General features: G+C 38.9%; 1 protein-coding gene across 19 annotated transcripts in view; it reads right to left on the bottom strand.

Annotated features, from left to right (window-relative positions):
* PHKA1 (phosphorylase kinase regulatory subunit alpha 1) overlaps positions 1-21,721 on the bottom strand; it is a 157,629-nt gene that overhangs the window by 80,859 nt on the left and 55,049 nt on the right. For all 19 annotated transcript variants that reach the window (XR_011999375.1, XM_072746326.1, XM_072746331.1 and 16 more), the window contains one exon: positions 5,573-5,707. Coding sequence is in view for 18 of the 19 variants with exons in the window: in XM_072746326.1 (XP_072602427.1) it covers positions 5,573-5,707 (135 nt within the window). In the remaining variant the exon portion in view is untranslated. The remainder of the gene's footprint in view (positions 1-5,572; positions 5,708-21,721) is intronic.

The raw sequence follows: 21,721 nt of genomic DNA, 5'->3' as shown, positions 1-21,721 counted from the left end.
GATATATTTTATATTTACTGATGTCACTAAAAATTGGTTGGTCTTTCTAAAGAATAATATGGCAACATAAAACAAGAACTACAAAGCTGTCCATCTTCTTTTATCCAGAATCCCTTTTCTGAGAATATACTCCAAAGAAACAGGAGTATATATTTGAAAGCCTATACAAGGCATTCGTAGAATGATAAGGGCTTTGGAAACAATTCAAGTATCTAATAACTAGGGAACAATTAGTTTAATTTGATGGAATAATACATAGGTCCTTCAAAACGTAAAAATACACAAAAAGAATAAGTGAAAAAACACAATATGCACACACTGTAACTATAAATGTATCTAAGTGCAGTAACATTAGAAAAATTAGAATTATATAGATTTAAGTTGAATATTTGTGAAGTTATGTTCCTAAAGTTGATTAATCTCATACTTTAAAAAAAGGATAGATTTATTTATTTATTTATTTATTTATTTGAGAGAGGGAGTGAGTGAGCATGGGTGAGCAGGGGGGAGGAGCAAAGAGAGAGGGAGATGGAGAGAAGCTGATTCCCCAGTGACCACATAGCCTGATGGGGCTCCATCCCACAACCATGAGATTATGACCTGAGTTGAAACAAGAGCTGGACACTTAACTGACTGAGCCACCTACATGCCCCAATCAATCTCATCGTTTAAAAAAAATTTAATAAAGATATGGAACTGAAGTATTTGAGGCGAGGCAGACATTCCCATTTAGTTAGCATATATACATGAACAGGCCTGGTGAAGAAATCTCTCTCTCTCTCCCTTTTCTTTTTTTGGTGGTATTACAGTTTTCACTTTGATGTATGCTTAAAGCAATTTTGTAATTGTGAAATTGTTGCTATGATAAGATTTTGAAGATTCACTCATTTGATAAGTTATCAAATCATTCCTTTTGTGACTTCCAGACAAATCTATCTTCTTTCTCCTGTGCTTTGTATATAACACCATTACTATAGCATTTATAAGATTGTATTATAATTAGCTGGTTACATGTCTATGTCACCCACAGAATCTAGCCCAGTGCCTGATGCATAATAAGTGAGCAACAGATTCTTATGAAAGAATAAATGAATGAAGCAAATGAAGGAACATATTTGGAAAGTAAAGGCACGTTGTTACTGGAGTCCCTGTAATGGTTAATTACTCATTAAATTCAAGACCATCTGTCTTCATTTCCTTTGACTGGGAAATAATAACTTCCCAGTGCCTCAAAGTGCACACTTTGAAAAAGTGATCAGTAAGGTGTTTGCTTCAATTTGTTGGAAAGATGTGATGTGATGCAGGTAGATTCCAAGAATGACAGCCCAGAGCTTGGAAGTTACCTATATCCTAGTAAGATTACACTAAATTTAGAATAAGTGTGAAAAAGCAAAGGGTAAAATAAACTTATCATCTTCTGAGTGAGAATCAGAGAGAATCAGGTCAAAGGCACCAATAGCACTTGCATGAACTCCAAACCATAAAGACTTCTAAGAGGGGCAAAGAAGGTCAACTATACTGTTCCTGAAATAAGATTTGGACTAGATAGAGAAATATCTTCCTTATGTCAACAGATTTAGTGGACTGGTATTTGGAAAGTAGGAGCACATTATAGTCTGAGGCTAGTGGGAATGGCCAAGAAAATAAAAAACAGGAAGCAAAGTCTGGGAAGGACTAAGATACCCATTCCACCTTGTAAAGAATCAACCCAAATTAATCTCAGAAGTTTCAGGGTCTTGACTTGGAATTTATCTTGGATAGAGTTGAGTAAGGGAAGGGAACTAGGGGTTCAGTGTTTTGTAATAGTCAAATTAAGCTGTGGCTAGATTTCAGAAATTAGGGTCTGAGATCTATATTCAATTAATTTGTTAATTTCTATGTATGTATATTTTAGTTTCCCATTTTTTAAGGTAAAGTTTTAGAAAATTTCAACTTTGCACTTGAATTAAAAAGAAAAGGAATTTTGTACATTATAGCTAGGATGGAAGAAGGGGGAAATCTGCATATTCCTAAAGTCAGATATAATATTAACGAGGAGTTAAGGCCCTATTGGCATAAAACATGAGTGCTTAGGAGAGACAGATAAAGTCATCTCTGACTGTTGGTCATCTCCTCCTTAGTTGATTCCAACTCAATTAAGACCTACATAACTGCTGTAGAAGCTGAGTATCTAAAATAGGTGTTAGTAAAAAGGAAAGGAGACTGGTTTTGAGCTGGACAAGACTTGGCTTGGCTGTAATTACTCACTGACCATTCTTGGTGAAGAAGAAAAGTATATACACACATACATATGTATAAAGAAAGTACACACACATACACACATATATACACATACACACAAAGTAGGCTTTGGATTTATAAGTGACAATCTATTATCTAGGATATAATCTTTATAAATTTGTCCTTTTCTGGCTTGATTTAAGATTGTATTAATTTCTAGCTGGTGCTATAACAAATTACGACAAACTCAGTGGCTTAAAATAGCACACATTTAAACTCTTATAGCTCTGAAAGTCATCAGAGGTCCAAAATACTTTAATACCTTTTATGGGTATTAAAAGGTAAAAAAAAAATCAAAATGTCAGCAGGGCTGGTTCCTTCTGGAGGACCCAGGAGAGAATTTGTTCCTTGCCCCTTCCAACTTCTAGAGGATAAGGCTAGTAGCTTTATCACTTCTATCTCTTGCTTCTGACCTCATATCTCCTAATTCTATAGGCAGATCTCCCTTTGGCTCCCTCTTATAAATAGGGCACTTCTGATTACATTTAGGGTCCACCTGGATAATCTGGACTAACCCTCCCATCTCAATCTCTTTAATTTAATCACCTGTAAATTCCCTTTTTGCTATATGGTAGCATTCATAGGTTCCAGGGATTAGAGCCTGGATACCTTTGGGGAGCATTTTTCATCCTTCCACAGTCCCTCCTATGGCCCCTAGAGATTCACCTGCCTCCCACTTACAAAGTGCATTCATCTCATCCCAACATTTTGCAAACTCTCAACACATTACAGCATCAACTGAAGTCCAAAATCTCTTCTGAATATCATTATTTATAAAGCCCCAAATCTCATCAGCTAAATCAAGTATGGGTGAGGATATGGGTATGAGGCAAAATTCCTCTCCATCTGTGGACCTTTGAAACTAGAAAACAAGTTATGTTCTCTAAAAATACAAGCATAGAATATAAATTATAGACATTCTCATTCCAAAAGGGAGAAAATGGAAGGAAGGAGTCAGCAGCCCCAGACAGTTTTATTTTATTTATTTATTTTTTATTTTTTAAATTTTATTTATTTATGATAGTCACACAGAGAGAGAGAGAGAGGCAGAGACACAGGCAGAGGGAGAAGCAGGCTCCATGCACCGGGAGCCCGACGTGGGATTCGATCCCGGGTCTCCAGGATCGCGCCCTGGGCCAAAGACAGGCGCCAAACCGCTGCGCCACCCAGGGATCCCTCCCCAGACAGTTTTAAATCCAACTGGGATTACTCAATTAGGTTTCAAGGCATAGTAGTAATTCTCTGTGGTTTGAAGCTCTGCCCTCTGGGCCCAAGGCACCTCCCTTGAAGTCATCCTTCCTTTTTCTTGAAGAGTAGCACTTGTTTATAGCTTAGTAGCTTTATCAGCCTGCTTCCTGGCTATACAATTTTGAGAGTCCAATATCTTTCTTTAATTTTGTCCCCGTTCTGTCCCTTTCAGTACAGTTTGTCAGTGTTTATGCATATATAACATTCTTGAAAACTTTGTGGGTATTACATATATGTCATGGGGGTCCATGCCATTAGACAAGAGGGTCCTCTCCAAGATCTTTCCTGGGATAATCACATCTCTATTCCTAGATTCTGCTAATATGGTTGAGGGAATCCATAAGTCACAGCCTTATCTCTTCAAAGAGCCCACTGTATGAATGAATACACTGATCTTTTGGTTTTTCTAGTCAACCTTAGCAAAAGGTTGTCCAGCCATAACCTTGAATTTTTTCCAGAGCATTTCTTTTCTGACAGCAAATTTCCAAATTTTATCATCTTTGCCAATCTGAGAATTTCATCAAGTCCTGACTCCTTTTTGCTTAACTGTTTTTCCCTCAATTATCTCTTTCCTCTTTTCTTTTACTATAAGCAGCAAGAAAAAAAAAACAGGCCACGATTTCAACACTTTGCCTGAAAATCTCCTTAGTTAAATATCCAGGTTCATAATTTATAGTTATGTTTTCCACATAACACAGGACACAATTCAGCTAGCAATCTTTTTGTCACTATACAGCAAAGATCCTTTTCTTCAAGTTTGCAATTACATGTTCCTCATTTCTTTCTGAGCCTTCACTGGCAATGCCTTTAGCATCCTTATATCTACCAACAGCTTGTTTAAGGCAATATAGGCTTTTTCTATCGTGTGACTCAAAATTCTTCCAGCCTCTATCCATTACCTGATTCCAAAGCCACTTCCACATTTTTTAGATATTTGTTACAGCACCACCACACGTCCCAATATCAAAATCTGTATTACTTTCCTGCTTCTGCTGTTAAGAAATTACCACAGGTTAGGTGGCTTAAGACAACACATACTTATTCTTTTACATTTCTAGAGGTCAGAAGCTCAAAATAAGGCTTTCAGGACTAAAAACAAAATCAAGGCATCAACAGGGTTGTTTTCTTCTGGAAATTTCCAGGAGAGAATCTGTTCCTTACCAATTCTAACTTCTAGGGGCTGTGGGCATTCCTTGGAAATCTTTGGCTCATAGCTGCATCACTCCAATCTCTTGTTTCTGTTGTCACACATCTTACCTTCTATAGTCTGAATCCCCTCTGCCTTTCTTTTAAAAGGATACTTGTGATTACATTTAAAGTCCACTTGGAAAATCCAGGATAATTCTCCACCTCTCAAGCTCCTTAAATTAATCATACCTGCAAAGTCTCTTTTGCTATATAAGTTAATATTCACAGGTTCCAGGAATTAGGACCTAGATACCTTTGGGGGCCGTTATTCAGTCTTCCACAAGGGTACTTTGGGGATTTGAAGATCCTTTTTTTTAAGTTAACAGTGTAGCAATTTGTTTAATATAAAATTTGTAATAAATTGTGTAAACTTGTAATTTGTAGTAATCTGCTTAGTCTATCATTAAGTTTAATATGTTAAAAATTGAGTATTAATTAAAATAAGTATTAGATGAAGTGGAATTTTCTAATATTGTCAACGAATTCATTACATGACAAGGTGTAAAAGACCTTAAAAATGTTCATTGGTTATTACTTTACATAAAATTAGCATGTATTCAAAATGGAAATATAGTCTCAAGAAAGGGGAGATCATGTTAGTTAAGCATGTGCTTGGAATGAAGAAACAATAGTTTGCTAACAGTCATGGCCTATATGCCAGAGCTCATAAATGCATCTAAAATTACCAAACCTGCTCAGGATATATTGGGTTAGGAACTTAGGTTCCAGAGACTCTAAATTCCTTCTCAGATCCAGTTTAACAAAGCAGTACAAAATAAAAAGAAAAAAAAAACAGCCTGTATGGAATAATGCTTTGATGATTATAATGACTGATTATTAAGGCCAATCTCCTTACCTAGGCTGGAATAAATGTGGCTGAGAATACAGGCTGGTTGTACTCTGATAGGGTATACTTCAGCAATGGTCTCCACATCGATTCCCTTGTCTTTCAAAATGGCCTTGATTTCTTCTGTCTCGGCTAGAATGGAAACTATAGGAAGGAAAAAAGATGAGGTCAACAGAAACTTTTATTTCAATAGAAACCTAAAGATCTCTCAAGCCATATAATTTCTTTTGAAGGGAAGAGAAAGAAAATGAGAGGAAATTAACAGTTATTGAGGAACTTTGATGAAACAAATATCATACTAGGTATATAATATTATTACCTAAATGGAAAAGGAAAAAGGGCTTCATGACTACAATATTAGATTTTGCTTTTTTGGCTAAGTACATATGTGCTCCTAGAGAATGCCACACTCTATATCTGAGATTCAATGTTTAAATAGGGGAAAAATCCAACATGAGGTGTGTTACAGCTTTGGTAAAAGTTGATTCTCCAAGGCTCTTTCATATCCTTAAGACCAGATAGGATTTTGAGGGTAGTAAAGAACACCCAAATAATAAGAATTACTCTGTAGTCAGAGAATGGTAGAAGACAAGGTAAATTGAGAATAAAGAATTGAGATGCCATAGTTGAAACTGTGTGTAGTTGTTTTGGGCTTGGCAGGTGGGTAGGGATACCACTTCTCCAGACTCTGAGCCTACCAAGCCTGGACAGCTCCCTTTTATTCCTGTTATATTCGTGTCTCTAACATGCTTATCATACTTACAAGGGAGGAGGCCAGTCAGCTCCCTGACTTTTTTTTTTTTTTTTAGCTCCCTGACTTTTGTGTTTACTTTCCCTCTAAGGGACAGATACCTGGCTGGGGCTAATAATCTGAGTGGGGCCTCAGTTGGCTTTGACACTAAGCACTGAAGGCAAACATGTGCCCTGATTCTGTTTCTCCAATGCTGGTAGGTGTGTTGAATTGGGTTTATGTGAAAATGAAGGTACCATTTGGTTCATTCAAGTTTACCAATATTTTCTCTCTCTCTCTCTCTCTCTCTCTCTCTCTTTCTCTCTCTCTCTCTGTGTGTGTGTGTGTGTGTGTGTGTGTGTGATGTGTGCCTATCTTGGGAACCTTATAGTATTGTGTTGCTGTAGTCTGCATTAGAATATGCAGGATTTGATGATCACAGGGCCCTCTGGACATAACACAATCTTGATTAATTATACTGGAAACATGAAAATGACAAATATTCTCCAGGAAAAAATGTACAAAGGAAGAATGGTAGTGGGCTAAGGAAAGTCCAGGAAAACACATGTGGTCATCCATCCATTCATTAACAAACACTTAACATTTACTAAGCACTTAAATGGATGAAGTACTATGCTAGGCACTAGGGATAAAGAGATGGGTAAGTTAGTCTTTCTCTTGAAGAGCTTACGGTGTAATGGAAGTGACACACACAAGCTGATTATAAAATAAGCTGCTACGTAACTAGAGATATGCACAAAACATTGTAAGCTCCAAAGAGCTTCTTCTTTTTTTTTTTTTTTTTTTTTTTTACAGGGAAAAAGAGATTTTGCAGATCTGATTGAAGTATGGATCTTCAGATGGGGAGATTATCATGGATTTATGATTAAGGATCTTCAGATGGGGAGATTATCCTGGGTTATCTCAGTGGGCACTGTATATAATGCCAGGTGTCTTTATATGAAAGAAGGAGGGGTTTTATCGCACAGGGCGATGTGACTGCAGAAACAGAGGGACAAAGAAAAAGATTTGAAGATGCTGCTAAAACACTGGACTTGAAGGAAACTGAACACATTTCCTGGTACCTGCTGGTTGCGGGCACTGGAGTGGGCTCTGCAGGGTCAAGGCACAGGTCTTCACCTGCTTTCTGAGAGCTTTCACTTTGGATGTGGCACAGGCATACACTGAGATAGATACCCATCTCAAGTCTGAGATAGGTAGAGAGCAGTTTCAGAAAAGGCTTTCTGACAGAATTGATGTCTAAGCTGAATTTGAAAGAATAAATGTTATCCAGGAGAAAGAAGTCAATAGGAATGGGGAAATCCATTTTAGGTTCAAGGTACACAATGATCATAAAACACGAAAATGAAAAAAGAATGTGTGTGGTGGGGAGATGAGGAACTACATACATTTCAATATTGCTGTAGCATAAAATAGTTTGCACAGTGGTTAAAAAAAAAGTGGAAAGGCAGACAGAGGCTAGATCTTTATGGAGGGCATATATGTCACTTTAAGTATTTTGTATTTTATCCTTGGGTAATGATTTCCAAACTGCATTCTACTGAGCTTCAGGGATCTGCAAAAGGCAATGCAGTTGGTAGCAGGAGTAGAGAGGACTGAAAGAGAGGCAAATGAACAACACTCTGGGGCGCTAGGAACACTTTCAACCTCAACAGCTGAGTTTTTTTTTGTTTTTGTTTTTTTTTTACTTTATGTTTTATAAAATATTTAGAAAATTCCACCTAGGGGAGGGGGCAAGATGGCGGAAGAGTAGGGTCCCCAAGTCACCTGTACCCACCAAATTACCTAGACAACTTTCAAATCATCCTGAAAACCTACGAATTCGGTCTGAGATTTAAAGAGAGTACAGCTGGAATGCTACAGTGAGAAGAGTTTCCTATCAAGGTAGGAAGAAGGAAAAAAAATAAAGAAATAAAGAAGCATCCAAGGGGGAGGGGCCTCGTGAGGAGCCGGGCTAAGGCCGCGGGGCGAGGACCGCCAGGACAGGAAAGTCCCGTCCTGGAGAAGCCAATCTTCCTGAATGGAAAGGCACTTGCAGGGAGCTCAGGCAGGACCCCAGGAGGGGCGGGGATGCCCTCAGGCTTCCAGGGGCACTAACAGAGGACCTGCGCCCGGGGAGAGAGTGCGCCACACACCGCAGCCGAGCTCCCTAAAGGGCTGCAGTGCGCGCCCGGCGGGGCAGGAGCAGCTCTGGGGGCGGTTCAGGTGGTGGCTCCGCGCGGAGGGGGCTGCAAGGCCCAGGAGCATGATTCCAGTGGCGCAAGGCCGGGAGCCCAGGGTGCTGGGGGACACAGCCCAAGATCCGGCGCTCCCCCAGAGACAGGCAGAGGCCCGGAGGACACAGGACAGCAAGAACGCTCCTGCCACTGGGCAGCCCGAGCTATGCAGATTGGCGGCCCCCGCCCCCGGAGGATCCAGGCCCCTGCAGACTGGGAGCTGTGGTAGTTACTGCAGGAGCGGACTCCAGGGCTGGATAGGAGGCCGCTGCCACTGTTGTTCCTCCTGGGGCCTCACAAGATAAACAACTCCCACTGAGCTGTGAACCAGGCAGGGGGCTGAGCAGCTCCCTCAGGTGCACACACCTGAGAATCAGCACAGCAGGTCCCTCTCCTAGAAGACCAGCTAGAAGAACAGGGGAAAAACAAGTTATTGACCAAGCAGCACTGGAAAGTTCCAGGGAAAGTCGAGGGATTTACAGTATATAGAATCAGACGATACTCCCCCTTGTTTTTTGTTTTCTGTTTGCTCCCCCCTTTTTTTCTTTTTTTCTTCTTTTTTTTTCTTTTTTCTTTTTTCTCTTCTCTCTTTTTCTCCTTTTTCCAGTACAACTTGTTTTTGGCCACTCTGCACTGAGAAAAATGACTAGAAGGAAAAACTCACCTCAAAAGAAAGAATCAGAAACAGTCCTCTCTCCCACAGAGTTACAAAATTTGGATTACAATTCAATGTCAGAAAGCCAATTCAGAAGCACAATTATAAAGCTACTGGTGGCTCTAGAAAAAAGCATAAAGGATTCAAGAGACTTCATGACTTCAGAATTTAGATCTAATCAGGCAGAGATTAAAAATCAATTAAATGAGATGCAATCTAAACTGGAGGTCCTAACGACAAGGGTAATGAGGTAGAAGAACGAGTGAGTGACATAGAAGACAAGTTGATGGCAAGGTAGAAAATTCCACCTATATACTAGGCACTGCCAAATGCTAGCTATGGGTACAGAGATGGACACGATTCCTGGAGACAATGACACTGACAATGAGTTCTGCTAGAAGCCTGAGTAGAAATTAATCTGGCAAAGGTGAAGGTAAAAGGGAGTTGTTCCAGATGGAAGAAACAGCTTAGACAATGGCTCAAGGGCAACATGGAATAAGGCAGATCTAGGAACTATAGAACGTTCTTTACAGCAGGAGCATGGAGTGTGAAGGGGCCATCGTAAAAAATGACAATGGAGACAGGGTCAGGAACCAGATCATAAAGGGCTTTAAAAATCATGTGGAGGAATTTGGCAATGGAAACCTTTGCAGTTGTAATCAGGGGATTAATATATCCATATCTGTACCTTAAAAAGACCATATTCATGTTGATGAGTAAAGAATAAACTGATCGATAATAGTGGGCCTATACTGAAGAAAGGGAGACTACCTAAAAATTTATTGCACTGGGATGCTTGAGTGGCTCGGTGGTTGAGCATCTGTCTTTGGCTCAGGGCATGATCCTGGGGTCCTGGGATCAAGTCCTGTATGGGGCTCCCTGCAGGGGAGCAGCTTCTGTGTCTCTGCCTCGCTCTCTGGGTCTCTCATGAATAAATAAATAAAATCTTTTAAAAATTTATTGCATGAATGCAAATGAGAGATGATTACCTAGACTAAGATCATGACATTGGTACTGGAGAGGACAAGATGGATTTTAGAATCAATTTAAGGTAAAGAAATCAGGATTTGTTAACTGGTTGAATACAGGAGGTGAGAGAGGGGGAGATACTGAGAATGATTCCCCAGGTATTTATATGTGTAACTAAGAGAATGGTGTGACTTTAAGGACAAGGCACATAGGGAGAAAAGCAGGCATGAGTAATACAATGGGAGGGGGCAGCTGGAGTAATTTTAGACATGTTGAGTTTAAAGTGCATGTGAGACATCCAAGTGGGGCTGTCTTAAAGAACAGTGATATAGATTCAGAAGTCATTAGCATATAAAGACATGAGATGGGCAAGGAGAATACATAGAGAAAAAGAATATAACCTCGAGGAAGTTCAACATGTAAGAAATGGGCAGATGAAGAAAAGCCTAGGGTGGGAATGAGGAGCTCTTGTCCAAAGGCTTATCTTTTCTTTATGGTATAGGAGGTGAAATCATCTTCTGAGAGTGAAGAACTGAGAACATAGGAAAAGGGAGAAGGTTTGGAATAAGAGGAAGCTGGGAGACAAGAACAAATATTTTCAGTAAGAAGGTGTATGGACAAAACTCCCAGGAATACCAAAAGTTAAGGGCAAAGAGAAGAGGAATGTGACAGAAATGTGACAAAAAATTACAAAATTTAGGTTGAAGGAGATCAGAATGTGACAAAAAATTACAAAATTTAGGTTGAAGGAGATCCAGGAGATGGTATCACAGAAGACATGGGAGTTAAGAGTTTCTAGAAAGATAAACAATAAATGAAAGAGAAACATCTACTAAAATGTAGACTGAAAAATACCTACTAAATTTTTCAATAACTTAAGCAAAAGCAATTTCAGAGGAGTAATGAGTTTAGTCTGGAAAGGACTGCAGAATGCATGGAATATAAAGAAGCAAAATTTGGATGAGGAAGGAAGGCTAGGATAAATAAAGGAAGATAAATATGTAAATGAACTAAAACCCAGAACTAACAGAGAGGATGAGACAGGAAAGAGTAGGTCTCTAGGAAGGATGGGGAAGAGGAAAGGACCAAGCAATAGAAGGAGGAATTGGCCCTTAAGAGAAGAAACACCTCTTCTGAGACCAGAGAAAAGGAGACAAGGATGAGTGAAAATATAAGTAAGACTGTGGTGGGGGGCTGGGAAACTGACAACAATCAGAATACCAAGATTATCTAGCTAGACTGAAATATCTAACCTTGGTAGTAGGCCAAGAAACAGGATAAAAACAAGGGATGGGTGTTGAAATAGGTTTGGAATAGTGGTTGAAAAGAATGAAGGGATGCTTGGGTGGCTCAGTGGTTGAGTGTCTGCCTTTGGCTCAGGCCATGATCCTGGGGTCCTGGGATGGAGTCCTGCATCAGCCTCCTCACAGGGAGCCTGCTTCTCCCTCTGCCTATGTCTCTGCTTCTCTCTGTCTCTCATGAATAAATAAATAAAATCTTAAAAAAAGAAAAGAATGAAAATGCTGAATAACAGTAAGAACAAGGACTAATAGGAGGAACTGTGAATCTAGCTGAGTTGGAGACTGTAGAATTACAGTGCTATAATATGTTCATTTGGTGATTTTTTTCCAGTAGATTTTAGCAGGCCAGGTACAGGATCAGAAAATGCAGACTGTAAGAGGCTAGGAAGATGACAGATTAGGAAGACCGTCAGATTGCTTCGTCCCATAGATACAACTAGATAACACTCACATCAATCTGAAGATTGGCAGAACAAACTCCACAACTGAAGGTAGAGAAGAGGCCATGTCAAAAAAGCAGGAAGGGTGAAGACATGGTTTGGGAGGAAAATGGACCATGGCCATCTGCAGTGGGGAGGGAGCTAGTGGCACAGAAAAGGGCAAAAAACAGTCTATCACACCAGGGCGCCTGAACAGGGAAGAAGAATCCCCATAATGTTCGGCTGAATTTTGTGAATTCTCACAACCAGTAGGATTGAAAGCTGGAATTTTAAAACTCAGCAATCTTGGCTCTGGGAGAACCCAAAGGGCATTAGAAGTCAAATGCCTGACCTTTATGAGACTACAGGACAAACAGCCAGCAGGGATACAGCAGGAAGCAGCAGGTTGAAAAATGCTGGGACAGATGTGAAGGAGAGTTATTTACTCATCTTAGAACATGTTGTGGAGAGATAGGGATTACAGGGAGACCTCTCTAGGAACAAAGGAGCTAGCAGGCACCATTTCTCTCCTCCAGCACTCAGCATAAACACGTGGCCACCTGCAGGAACCAGCACAATGCTGAAACTTGCTACATAACTTGCTTACACCAAACCCTGTCATGCCCATGATTGGGTGGATCCACCCTTCCCAGTCATGCTTGCCTCAGTCATGGTGCTGCAAGTCCCCTCCCCCATGACACAGGTACAAACCCCACCAACACCATATCTCCTGATCTGAATGTTCTGTGGGACTGAAGTTCCAGTGGTGGTGGCAGGTCTCATTTTGGAGCTGACAGGCATATTTCTTGCTAAAACATGCCTCGCCCAGCTGAGGACCAAACACTGCCCACAGCAGACAAAGAGAGCCTCTGAAGAAAACCAGACTCAGGAAAAAGAGGCTAGGACACAAGAACAGGGCATACACAGCACACATAGGAGATACTCCCTGGAGTATCAGGAATAAAGAATGGATTCAAACATAAACAACCATCAATGTAATAAAGACTGCTCTATGCAGAAGATATTATATGCAAACCTAACGGTAATCACCAACCAAAACCAGTAATAGTGATACAAAGAATAAAGAGAAAGGAATCCAAGTATATCACTAAAGAAAGCCAACAAACCATGAGAGAGAGCAAGACAAGAAAGGGTCAGAGAAAAACTACAAAAACAACCACAAAAAAAAAAACAACCACAAACAACAAAATGGCCATAAATACATATTTAAGAATAATTACTATGAATGTAAATGTACCAAGTGCTCCAATAAAAAGTCTTAGGATGACAGGATGGATAAAAAAACAAGACCCATCTATATGCTGCCTACAAGAGACTCCTTTCAGATCTAAAGACATCCTCAGATTAAAAGTGAGGGAATAGGAAAACATTTATCATGCAAATGGAGATCAAAAGGAAGCTAGGGTAATAATACTTATATCAGACAAATTAGACTTTAAAACAAAGGCTGTAATGAGAGACAAAAAAGGACACTGTTTAATAATAAAGGGGTCAGTCCAAAAGAATATAATTTTAAATATTTATACACCAAACACTTGAGCACCCAAATACATAAAACTATCAGTAACAAACATAAAGGAATGAATTAATAGGAATAAAATAACGGTAGGGGACTTTAGCACCCCACTTACTTCAAAGGACATTTCATCCAAACAGAAAATCAACAATGAAACAGTGGCTGTAAATGACACACTGGACCATTTGAATTTAACAGATATTCTCAGAACATTTCATCCTAAAACATGAGAAAACACATTCTTTACAAGTGCACATGGAACATCCTCCAGAATAGATCACATATTAAGCCACAGAATAAGTCTTGACAAATTTAATAAGGTCGAAGTCATACCATGCACCTTTTCTGATGAAAGACATCAACCATAAAAAAATATAAAAAGAGCATAAATACTTGGAAGTTAAATAACATGATAATAAACAATGAATGGTTCAACCAGGAAATAAAAGAAGAAATAAAAAATGGAAACAAATGAATATGAAAACACAATGGAAAGGGGCGGGGAAAGATGGTGGAGGAGTAGGGTCCCCAAGTCACCTGTCCCCACCAACTTACCTAGATAACATTAAAATCATCCTGAAAACCTACGAGTTCGACCTGACATTTAAAGAGAGAACAGCTGGAACATTACGGAGAGAAGAGTTTGCGCTCCTAACAAGTACAACTCATTTTGAGCCACACTGCACTGAGCAAAATGACAAGAAAGAACTCACCACAAAAGAAAGAATCAGAAACAGTACTCTCTGCCAACAGAGCTACAGAATTTGGATTACAATTCGATGTCAGAAAACCAATTCAGAAGCACAATTATAAAGCTACTGGTGGCTCTGGAAAAAAAGCATAAAGGATTCAAGAGACTTCATGACTGCAGAATTTAGATCTAATCAGGCTGAAATTAAAACTCAATTAAATGAGATGCAATCCAAACTGGAGGTCCTAAAGACGAGGGTTAATGAGGTGGAAGAAAGAGTTAGTGACATACAAGACAAGTTGATAGCAAGGAAGGAAGCTGAGGAAAAAAGAGAAAAACAATTAAAAGACCACGAGGAAACGTGAAGGGAAATGAATGACAGGTTCAGAAGGAAAAATCTACGTTTAATTGGGGTTCCAGAGGGCACTGAGAGAGACAGAGGACCAGAAAGCATATTTGAACAAATCATAGCTGAGACCTTCCCTCATTTGGGGAAGGAAACAGCATTCACATCCAGGGGATAGAAAAATCCCCCCATAAAATCAATAAAAACCTTTCAACACCTCGACATTTAATAGCGAAACTTCCAAATTCAAAAAATAAAGAGAAAATCCTTAAAGCAGCAAGAGAGAAGAGATCCCTAATTTATATGGGAAGAACAATTAGATTGACAGCATACCTCTCCACAGAGACCTGGCAGGCCAGAAAAGGCTGGCAGGATATATTCAGGGTCCTAAATGAGAAGAACCTGCAGTCAAGAATACTCTATCTAGCAAGGCTCTCATTCAAAATAGAAGGAGCGATAAAAGAGCTTCCACGATAGGCAGAAACTGAAAGAATATGTGACCCCCAAACTAGCTCTGCAAGAAATATTAAGGGGGACTCTGTAAAAGAAAGAGGGTGCCCAAAGAAATAATCCACAAAAACAGAGACTGAATAGGTATTATGATGACACTAAATTCATATCTTTCAATAGTCACTCTGAACATGAATGGGCTTAATGATCCCATCAAAAGACCAGGGTTTCAGACTGGATAAAAAAGCAAGACCCATTTATTTGCCCTCTATAAGAGACTCATTTTAGACATAAGGACCCCTACAGCCTGAAAATGAAAGGTTGGAGAACCCTTTACCATTCAAATAGTCCTCAAAAGAAAGAAGGGGTAGCCATCCTCATATCAGATAAATTAACGTTTATCCCAAAGACTGTAGTAAGAGATGAAGAGGGACACTATATCATACTTAAAGGATCTATCCAACAAGAGGACCTAACAATCATGAATATTTATGCCCCTAATGTGGGAGCTGCCAAGTATATCAATCAATTAATAACCAAAGGAAAGACATGCTTAGAAAATAATACACTAATACTGGGAGACGTCAACACAGCACGTTCTGCAAATGACAGATCTTCTAAGCACAACATCTCCAAAGAAACAAGAGCTTTAAAAGATACACAGGACCCAATGGATATCACAGATATTTACAGAACTTTACATCCAAATGCAACTGAATACACATTCTTCTCAAGTGCACATGCATGGAACTTTCTCCAGAATGGACGAGATACTGGGTCACAAATCAGGTCTCAACCTATACCAAAAGATTGGGATTGTACCCTGCATATTTTCAGACCATAATGCTTTGAAACGTGACTTCAATCTCAAGAAGAAATTTGCAAGAAACTCAAACACGTGGAGGTTAAAGAGCATCCTGCTAAAAGATGAAAGGGTCAACCAGGAAATTAGAGAAAAATTAAAAAGATTCATGGAAACTAATGAGAATGAAGATAAACTGTTCAAAATCTTTGGGACTATCCACTGGAAAAAAAGACAGTCTCTTCAATGAGTTGTGCTGGGAAAATTGGACATCCACATGCAGAAGAATGAAACTAGACCATTATCTTACACCATACACGAAGATAAACTCAAAATGGATGAAAGATTTAAATGTGAGACAAGACTCCATCAAAATCCTTGGGGAGAACACAGGCAACACCCTTTTGAACTTGGCCACAGCAACTTCTTGCAAGATACATCCAGGCAAGGGGAAAAAAAGCAAAAATGAAATATTGGGACTTAACTTCTGTACAGCAAAAGAAACAGTCAACAAAACTAAAAGAAAACCTACAGAATGGGAGAAGATATTTGCAAGTGACCTATCAGGTAAAGGACCTGTATCCAAGATCTATAAAGAACTTCTTAAACTCAACAGCAAATATACAAGGAATCCAATCACGAAATGGGCAAAAGACGAACAGAAATTTCACCAAAGAAGACATACAGATGGCCAACAAGCACATGAGAAAATGCTCCCCGTCACTGAGGATTTCCCTGAGGGAAATACAAATCAAAACCATAATGAGATACCACCTCATACCAGTTAGAATGGGGAAAAGTAACAAGACAGGAAACAACAAATGTTGGAGAGGATGTGGAGAAAGGGGAACCCTCTTGCACTGTTGGTGGGAATATGAACTGGTACAGCTACTCTGGAAAACTGTTTGGAGGTTCCTCAAAGAGCTAAAAATTAGAACTGCCCTACAACCCAGCAATTGCACTGCTGGGGATTTACCCCAAAGATACAGATGCAGTGAAACATCAGGGCATCTGCACCCCAATGTTTATAGCAGCAATGTCCACAATAGCCAAACGGTGGAAGGAGTCTTGGTGTCCATCGAAAGATGAGTAGATATTTGCTTTGATGTGGATGGAACTGGAGGGTATTATGCTGAGTGAAATAAGTTAATTGGTGAAGGACAAACATTATATGGTCTCATTCTTTTGGGGAATATAAAAAATCGTGAAAGGGAATAAAGGGGAAAGGAGAAAAAAATGAGTGGAAAATATCAGAAAGGGAGGCAGAACATGAGAGACTCCTAACTCTGGGAAACGAACAAGGGGTGGTAGAAAGGGAGGTTGGCAGGGAGTGGGGGTGACTGGTTGACAGGCACTGAGGGGGGCACTTGATGGGATGAGCACTGGGTGTTATTCTATATGTTGGCAAATTGAACACCAATGAAAAATAAATTTTAAAAAAGAAAGATGAGTGGATAAAGAAGATGTAGGATATGTATACAATGGAATTTTACTCAGCCATTGGAAATGAAAATACCCACCATTTGCTTTGACGTGGATGGAACTGGAGGGTATTATGCTGAGTGAAGTAAGTCAATTGGAGAAGGACCAACGTTATATGGTCTCATTCATTGGGGGAATATAAAAAATAGTGAAAGGGAATAAAGGGGAAAGGAGAGAAAATGAGTGGGAAATATCAGTGAGGGTGACAGAACATGAGAGACACCTAATTCTGGGAAATGAACAGGGGTGGTGGAAAGGGAGGTGGGCGGGGGGTTGGGGTGACTGGGTGATGGGCACTGAGAGGAGCATTTGCTGGGATGAGCACTGGGTGGTATGCTATATGTTACTAAATCGAATGCCAATGAAGAAATATATATATATGAAAACACAATGGTCCAAAATCTTTGGGATGTAGCAAAAGTGTTTTTAAGAGGGACATTTACAGCAATACAAGTCTACCTCAAAAAGCAAGAAAAATCTCAAATAAACAGTGTAACCTTACACTTATGGGATCTAGCCAAAGAAGGACAAGTAAAACCCCAAAACAACAGACAGAAGGAAATCATGAAGAATTAGAACAGAAATAATGTACACACTGAAAAAACAATAGAACAGATCAGTGAAAGCAGGAGCTAGTTCTTTGAAAAGATTTACAAAATTAATCGACTTCCAATCAGACTTATCAAGAAGAGAAAAGATGCAAATAAAGAAATTCAGAAATGAAAGAGGAAAAATAACAACTGACATCACAGGAATACAAAGTAAGAGCACAGTATAAAAAACTATATGCCAACAAATTGGACAAGTTAGAAGAAAAAGATAAGTTCCTAGAAGCATACAGCCTACCAAAACTGAAGCAGGAAGAAATAGAAAATTTGAACAGACCAACTATCAGCAATGAAATTGATCAGTAACCAAAAAATAAAAAAATAAATAAAGTCCAGGACCTGAGGGCTTCATAAGAAAATGCTACCAAACTTTTAAAGATAGTTATTACCTAGTCTATCTAGTCTTCTCAAACTATTCCAAAAGTTAAAAGAGGAAGAAAATTTCCAAATTCATCCTGTGAGGGTAGTATCACCCTAATACCAAAGCCAGATGAAAACACTACAGGAAAAGAGAACTAGAGGCCAATATCTCTCACAAATATGCTTGCAAAAATCCCCACCAAAATACTAGCAAACTGAGTCCAACAGTACTTTCAAAAAACACAACATTTACCATGATCAATTGAGATTTATTCCTGGGATGCAAGTTGGTTCAATATTTGCAAATCAATCAACAGGATACATCACATCAGTAGGAGAAAGGGTAAGAACCATATGATCATTTATGCAAAAAAAAAGCATTTGACAAAGTACAACATCCATTTATGATAAAAACTCTCAACAAAATAAGTTTAGAGGCATACCTCAACATAATAAAGTCCATCTATGCAAAACTCACAGTAATATCATCCTTAGTGGGGACTAAATGAGAGCTTTTCCCCTAAGGTCAATAATAACAAGGATGTCCATTCTTGCCACTTTTATTCAACACAGTACTGGAAATCCTAGGTATAGCAATCCGACAATGAAAAGAAATAAAAGGCATCCACATTGGTAAGGAAGAAATACAATTTTCAGTATTTGCAGATAACATGATAGTCCATCTAGAAAATCCTAAAAACTCCACACACACAAAAAAATACTAGAACTGATAAATGAATTCAGACAAGTCCCAGGACACAAAACAAATGCATAGAAATCTTACATTCCTATACACTAATAATGCAGCCACGGAAAATGAAGTTAAGAAAACAGTCCCTTTTACAATTTCATCAAAAACAATAAAATGTCTATGACTAAACTAAAAAGGTGAAAGACCTGTGAAAACTATAAGGCACTGGGGGCATTGGGGTGGTTCAGTGGTTGAACATCTGCCTTTGGCTCAGGTCATGATCCTGAGGTCCTGGGATTGAGTCTCCCTGCAGGAAGCCTGCTTCTCCCTCTACCTACGGCTCTGCCTCTCTCTCTGTGTCTCCCATGAATAAATAAACAAAATCTTTAAAAAAGAAAACTATAAAACACTGATGAAAGGAATTCAAGATGATGAAAGGAAATGGAAAGACATTCCGTGCTCATGGTTTAGAAGAACAAATATTGTTAAAATATCTATACTACCTAAAATAAAATACAGATTTATTGTAATGCCTATCAAAATACCTACAGCATTTTTCACAGAACTGGGACAAACAACCCTAAAATTTGTATAGAAACACAGAAGACCACAAATAGGCAGGTCAACCTCAAAAAAGAAGAAGACAAGATGGCAGGTATCACAATTCCAGAGTCCAAGTTATATTACAAAGTTGTAATAATAAAAAAAGTATGGTACTAGCAAAACAAATAGACACATAGATTAATAGAACAGAATAGAAAACTCAGAAATAAACTCAATGATATGGTCAATAAATCTTAAACAAAGGAGGAAAGAAAATCCAATTGGATAAAGTCTCTTCAATAAATGGTGCTGGGAAATCTGGACGGCTATATGCAAAAGAATGAAACTGGATCACTTTCATACACCATAAACAAAAATAAACTCAAAATGGATTAAATACATAAATGTGTGACAGGAAAACATCAAAATCTAGAGGAGAACACAGGAAGCAACCTCTTTTACCTTGGTCATAGCAACTTCTTTCTAGATATGTCTCCAGAGGCAAGGGAAACAAAAGTAAAAATAAACTATTGGGACTACATCAAAATAAGAAGCTCTGACAATTCCACACAATGGAATATTATTCAGCCATAAAAGAGAATGAAGTCTTGTCATTTGTGACAACAAGGATGGAGCTAGGGAGTATAATGCTAAGCGAAATAAGTCAGTCACAGAAAGAGAAATATCATGTGATTTTACTCATATGTGGAATTTAAGAAATAAAACAAGAAACATAGGGAGAGAGTGAGAGAGAGAGAAACCAAGAAAGAGAAGCTTAACTATATAGAACATACTGATGGTTACCAGAGGAGAGGTGGGTGGGAGGTATGGTTAAAACAGGTGATGGAGATTAAAGAGTACACTTATCATAATGAATACTAAGTAATGTACAGAACGGTTGTATCACTATATTGTACATCTGATTCTAATAAAACATTGTATGTTAACTATACTAGAAATTACAATAAATAACTTAATAGAAAAAGAAAATGCAGACTGTAAGATTTTTTTCATTTTTTGATATCATTTTATTTTTTATTTTTTAATAATAAAGTTATTTTTTATTGGTGTTCAATTTACCAACATACAGAATAACACCCAGTGCTCATCCTGTCAAGTGCCCTGCTCAGTGCCCGACACCCATTCACCCCCACCCCCCGCCCTCCTCCCCTTCCACCACCCCTAGTTCATTTCCCAGAGTTAGGAGTCTTTATGTTCTGTCTCCCTTTCTGATATTTCCCACACATTTCTTTTCCCTTCCCTTATATTCCCTTTCAGTATTATTTATATTCCCCAAATGAATGAGAACATATAATGTTTGTCCTGCTCCAATTGACGTATTTCACTGAGCATAATACCTTCCAGTTCCATCCACGTTGAAGCAAATGGTGGGTATTTGTCGTTTCTAATGGCTGAGTAATATTCCACTGTATACATAAACCACGTTTTCTTTATCAATTCATCTTTCGATGGACACCGAGGCTCCTTCCACAGTTTGGCTATTGTGGACATTGCTGCTATAAACATTGGGGAGCAGATGTCCTGACTTTTCATTGCATCTGTATATTTGGGGTAAATCCCCAGCAGTGCAATTGCTGGGTCATAGGGCAGGTCTATTTTTAACTCTTTGAGGAACCTCCACACAGTTTTCCAGAGTGGCTGCACCAGTTCACATTCCCACCAACAGTGTAAGAGGCTTCCCTTTTCTCCGCATCCTCTCCAACATTTGTGGTTTCCTGCCTTGTTAATTTTCCCCATTGTCACTGGTGTGAGGTGGTATCTCATTGTGGTTTGGATTTGTATTTCCTTGACGGCAAGTGATGCAGAGCATTTTCTCATGTGCATGTTTGCCATGTCTATGTCTTCCTCGGTGAGATTTCTCTTCATGTCTTTTGCCCATTTCATGATTGGATTGTTTGTTTCTTTGGTGTTGAGTTTAATAAGTTCTTTATAGATCTTGGAAACTAGCCCTTTATCTGATACGTCATTTGCAAATATCTTCTCCCATTCTGTAGGTTGTCTTTTAGTTTTGTGGACTGTATTCTTTGCTGTGCAAAAGCTTCTTATCTTGATGAAGTCCCAATAGGTCATTTTTGCTTTTGTTTCATTTGCCTTCGTGGATGTATCTTGCAAGAAGTTACTGTGGCCGAGTTCAAAAGGGTGTTGCCTGTGTTCTCCTCTAGGATTTTGATGGAATCTTGTCTCACATTTAGATCTCTCATCCATTTTGAGTTTATCTTTGTGTATGGTGAAAGAGAGTGGTCTAGTTTCATTTTTCTGCATGTGGATGTCCAATTTTCCCAGCACCATTTATTGAAGAGACTGTCTTTCTTCCAA

The sequence above is a fragment of the Vulpes vulpes genome, unplaced genomic scaffold, assembly GCF_048418805.1.
Source record: "Vulpes vulpes isolate BD-2025 unplaced genomic scaffold, VulVul3 u000000690, whole genome shotgun sequence".
Taxonomy (NCBI): domain Eukaryota; kingdom Metazoa; phylum Chordata; class Mammalia; order Carnivora; family Canidae; genus Vulpes; species Vulpes vulpes.
Note: the sequence above shows the minus strand (reverse complement) of the source record. Positions and strands in the feature narration are given on the sequence as shown.